The sequence below is a fragment of the Mus caroli genome, chromosome 15 (genome assembly GCF_900094665.2).
Source record: "Mus caroli chromosome 15, CAROLI_EIJ_v1.1, whole genome shotgun sequence".
NCBI classification, from domain to species: domain Eukaryota; kingdom Metazoa; phylum Chordata; class Mammalia; order Rodentia; family Muridae; genus Mus; species Mus caroli.
Genome location: NC_034584.1, coordinates 38,712,363 through 38,717,362, shown reverse-complemented (window position 1 = coordinate 38,717,362; position 5,000 = coordinate 38,712,363). Strand labels below are relative to the sequence as shown.

The following is a 5,000-nucleotide window of genomic DNA, read 5'->3' as shown; positions in this document are numbered from 1 at the left end:
TCTAGTAGCTTCTATTAGGACTAGGTCACTTGAATTTCCCACTCCCTATACTCTAAGACAGGAGGAATTGCTAAGTGGTGGGACTGAAAACAAGAGCAGCAACCTGGTCTGTAAAATACCTTGCAAATCCCTGAAGTCCACAGAAAGTAAATATTTGAAATGAGTTTGTTTATTGACAGTACAGAATTTTAACAAAAAGGTAAGAATTTTACCAAAAAGGGCTTTGTGCTCCTAAGCATTTTAGATTCAATAAATAATGCAGAAACACACAGGCAGTGATAGAGATGACCAGTGTTAGAGATGGCTTGTCTTCACAGTGCTGAACATAGGAACGGAATGCACTGAGGGAGTTCCTGGCTCTGTGTAGGCAGAGCTGAATGTAACAAATGCCACCCTTTAAACTCTGTCTTCTCACAGTCAGACCACCCACTGTAAAACAAAAGATAGGTTCAATCAGGCAATCCCTTTACATACCTTCTAGCCACAGAGTGGAGGAAGGTTGAATTTAATTGATCTCAACTCAGGAGTTTACTAAAATCCAATTAAATTGTCGAGTAATTGAACAAGGTTTGGATTCAGACTTTTTACACTGGAGATGCAAGTAAAAACTGAATAAGCAAAGAAAGCATCCCCCTTGTCTTTCACAGAAAAATAATCTTTAAATAATTTTCTTTAAAAATGAAATCCTCTAAGCTATGGTCACTTGATTTTAGTAATTTGGCTAGAAGGACCTGGCCCTGAAAGTATTTATTAAGGTGTAAGTTACACTTGTCTAAAAGAAAAAAATCAGAGAGAAATAGTAAAATAAACATCATTGGATTATAGGACAAGGAGATTTTAACCTTATGAAGAATTAAGAAGTGTTTTTAGAAAATGGAAAGTCCAGAGCATAGATGACTAACTTTGCAACAAATGGACCTTATTCACAGCTGTGATCCCATTCTCTGGGACTGCCACTGTGCATCTAAATGTGAGTCTGCTAATGTACTGAATGGTCAAGATGTGAGCCTGCTACCATATTGAATGGTCTAGATGTGATTCTGCTACCATATTTAAAGATCTTGATGTGAACCTGCTGCCACACTGATGGTCCAGATGTGAGCCTGATGCCATATTGAATAGTACTTCTTTTCATTCCTATGTCACACATATTATTTACAGTGCTTTAAATTCTCCCTATAAATCAGTAGTTAGTCCTCAACCTTTGGGTGACGACCCTTTTGGAGGTCAAAGGACTCTTTCACAGGGGTGGCCTAATATCATCAGAAAACACAGATATTTACATTATGATTTAAAACAGTAGCAAAATTACAGTTTTGAAGAAGCAATAAAAATAATTTTATGGTTAATGTCACCAAAACACGAGGAACTATATTAAAAGGTCATAGCATCAGGAAGAGTGAGAACCACTGCTATAGAGAATCTTACTTTTGCTTGTAACACTACCAGCTACTTTTAGGGGTAACCTTCTGGCTCCCTGGCCCATCTCTTACCCTTCCAGTCTTTCTTACCCCGAGCTGTCAGTTTCTCATGTCTGAACACTACATTGTTCTCATGCTCACCATTCATACCCTTGGAAAAGACTGTGAACATGTAACATAATTAGCAATCTAAAGCACATTATTCACACTGATAGGACGTAATGACTGTAATTGAAAGAAAGGACATTAGGCCAGACAAACAAGCTTTAAAAAATTATAATCAGAATATAAATGTGAGTATAAGGAGTGCATTTTCTAACTGACCTACCTTTGTGCTAATATTAACTAATGGTTGGTCACTAAGATGCGCATATTACATATTGTCATATTGTATGTGTTAACATTTCTCTTGACAGATGGGCAATGTATGTCTCACCATTTCCATGAATGATGCTTTGGTTAATGGCCAGCTACACCTTGTGTTAGCATTGACAACATAGCATTGCTGTCTGTTTTCAGAAGCAAAGACTTGGTAGTACTTAGTCATGAGCTCCCTTTTGACTTCATATAATATATGTCATGTAAATCAAGTGTCACATGTCATTTAAAATGCTGCATGCATCCTCTTTAACTACAGCTCTCTTCATTGCAACAGTCTTCTCTTGTGTAAGTTTGCTCTGCCATGTGCATGTATGCACATATCACAATTTATCCAGTAATCATTCATAACATATTAGGTAACCTAGAATTTAAGAACTTATAGTATGGATGATCCACATACATGGTTCTAAAAGCACACTCAGTTTTCTACAGACATAAATAGAATCAACTGATTTTCTGGCAAAAAAATTTCAAGTGATTTGAAAGAAACTATATTGTTAATTCCATGATTTCTCTTCTCAGTATGAGAATAAATATTTGCCTCGTAATCATTACAAATAGAGAAAGAGATAAGTGATAGGCTCATAAGTATCTCAGGACAGTTGTACAGACATAAACTGATAAGTATATGCTATAGTGCCTTCTATTTTTATATTAGCTTATAAATGAGATACTTTAGTCACTAATAAAACCATCATTCCACTGCAGCCACACATGCATTAGGTTATATGGAGGCATAAAAGGGTTCCCGTTATGCTAAGCTAGAAATCCTACATTAAAAATTGTTTATAACTGATTCAGCTTGATATTGGCCATTCTTTTGAATCCCCTCCACCTCTGGAAAATGTATTCCCACCTCCTGTACACTAAGATAACTTGGGAAGATCTAGAGAAGAAGATTAGAGAATCATCTCTCATCAAGACTAACCAAATAAGGCTGATTACCTGTCTTTTGTGGGAGTCAGTTGTGAGTAACTATATAATAATGCAAGAAAAGTTCTATTATTGTGATTCACTAATCTATTGTCAAATTCTCTTGGTAAATGTGTAGTAGATTTCCTGAAAGGCAACTCTTTGTCATGCAAGAGAAATTTTCCCTACAGAGGCTAGAAGTACTCTGAATATTCTGATAACATTTTCAGAGAGGAACAAGTAAGTGTTTTAAATCAAGGTTTCTGGGGATCTGCCTACAGTCCCCCATATCTTAACATGAAACTGTTTCCTGTTCAACTGCTATCAAATCCCTCCATTTATTTTTAGATCTTCAGTGATCCCTAGGTGCATTTAACATGCAAAGCAGCAGCTTATGCCTCGAGACATCTGCATAATTGTATTTTGCTTCTGCCATCGGCTAAGTAGGGCAAAGTTGATCCCATCTCACAAAAACTCTATTTCACATTCCCTGTCTTGACTTGGAAGTTCAAGCTATGCTTACCTGCTTCCTGGAAGATACAGTGCTGTTGAAACATCTGTTGGTGGCATTTAAATTCAAATTCTTGTTCTGATGGATTGAGTCATTTTTCCACATCTTAGAGTTTTCTTTAGGGTCTGAAGGAATGGGGTTTAAGAAGAGGATTCTAGCTATAAATCCATAAAGCACAGTGGCCAGGATCATTGGCACAACATAAAAGACACCAAAGTCCATTAGGTAAATAGGTGAGTAGTAGTTCCTGGAGATCTTGTAGCCACAGGAAACCACAATAGCATTTTTGTAGGTGCTGATGTTGAGATCCAGCAGGAAGAACCAGAGCATACAGTAAATGGATGTGAAGGCCCAGACAAAGATGATGATTTTTTTGGCTCTGGAAAACGTGCAGAGAAACTGGGCTTTGATGGGGTGACAGATTGCTATGTACCTTTCAATGGTAAAGGCCGTTATTGAACATGAAGATGCATTAATGCCTAGGTACTGGAGATATGTGATGCAGAGGCAGCCAACATAGCCATAGACCCAGGAACCATAGATACTGTCGGTTATGTTGGGGAGGCCTGCAGCCACCAGAACCATGAGATCTGCCACAGCCAGACTTACCAGGTAACAGTTTGTAGGGGTTCTCATGTGCTTCGTTCTCATGACCACCAGGACTACCATGATGTTGCCCACAATGCCCAGTCCACAAATAATGACCACAAGTAAGATGGTAACCACCTGGTACTCGAGGGCCACAGCTGCTTGTGGCTGGAGCTCGGTTTGGTTCATTTCACTGACAGTATCATTCTCCATCTTCAGTGGCTTGAAGCTTCTCTAACACGGGGTCTCTAAAACATCTTTCCAGCCTTCACCTTTCTGTTTGTTTGTTTTTGCAGTAGTTCTTTCCCCTGTGAAAAGCCACACACATATTCACCCACAATCCCTTCATTTCCAATCAAGCCACACTCATAAGCAACTCATTTCCTCTCTTTACACCTCTGAGGTTCTACATTAATGGGGTGCTAATGTACTTCTGAAAACTCCTTATTTGTTTGTTTGGTCTTTTTTTTTTTCAGGTCTAGGCAAAATGAAGTACTGTTTTGACCACATCATATTAAAAGGGATGACTTAACAACTGTCTTTTCACAGGGAAAAAATCTTAAGAGAAGCAGGAAAGTATCCTGTTTTGAAACTGGGTCCAATTGGAAAAACAAAAACAACAAATGAACAATTCCAAACTACCAAAACCCAAAAATGTGCTAGAAATACATTTACAAAGAAACCTCTCAGATGCTCAGGAAAAGTACAGCGAAGAAGGAAAGGTATCAAAGGGTGCTATGGTCAAGACTCGTAGGAATTTAACTACTGGTTCCAGCTTTTAAGAGTGAAGTATCATTGGTATAAAATAGCAAGGTTTCACATCTAACTTCCCCACACCCCAAGTCTCCAACCTTAATAGAAGAGAGTTTTCTCTCTTACCTCTTCACTCTGTCACGCTGCCTGTTTCTCTGTGTAGATGAAGTGCTAATAGGTCCAAGTTTCCAATCGTGCAGAAGAAATCTCGTCCAGTCTGTCTGGCAGGAAGATCACTTAGCAGAGGCTCAGTCTTCAGAGCGGCAGTTCCTCTAAACCCTCACATCCCTTTTCAACTCATGACAGACCACACAGCCGCAGTAACAGAAGCAGCAGCAGGCGCAGCACCGAGGCTGTCAAACCATAGATCGTCCCTTAATGAGAGCTCTCTCTCTCTCTCTCTCTCTCTCTCTCCCTCTCTCTCTCTCTCTCTC

The 5,000-nt window shown here is 38.9% G+C and overlaps 1 protein-coding gene across 2 annotated transcripts in view; it reads right to left on the bottom strand.

The window, feature by feature from the left end:
• Nucleotides 1–4,946, bottom strand: part of Trhr (thyrotropin releasing hormone receptor) — a 50,534-nt gene extending 45,588 nt beyond the window's left edge. Inside the window, exons 1-2 of one of the 2 annotated variants that reach the window (XM_021183945.1) lie at nucleotides 4,693–4,946; nucleotides 3,238–4,121 (exon numbers count right to left, since the gene is read on the bottom strand). In XM_021183945.1, coding sequence (XP_021039604.1) covers nucleotides 3,238–4,026 — 789 coding nt within the window. In that variant the 5' untranslated portion in view covers nucleotides 4,027–4,121; nucleotides 4,693–4,946. The remainder of the gene's footprint in view (nucleotides 1–3,237; nucleotides 4,122–4,692) is intronic. The other variant, XM_029469462.1, reaches the window with a different exon arrangement.
• Between the last annotated feature and the right edge of the window lie 54 nt (nucleotides 4,947–5,000).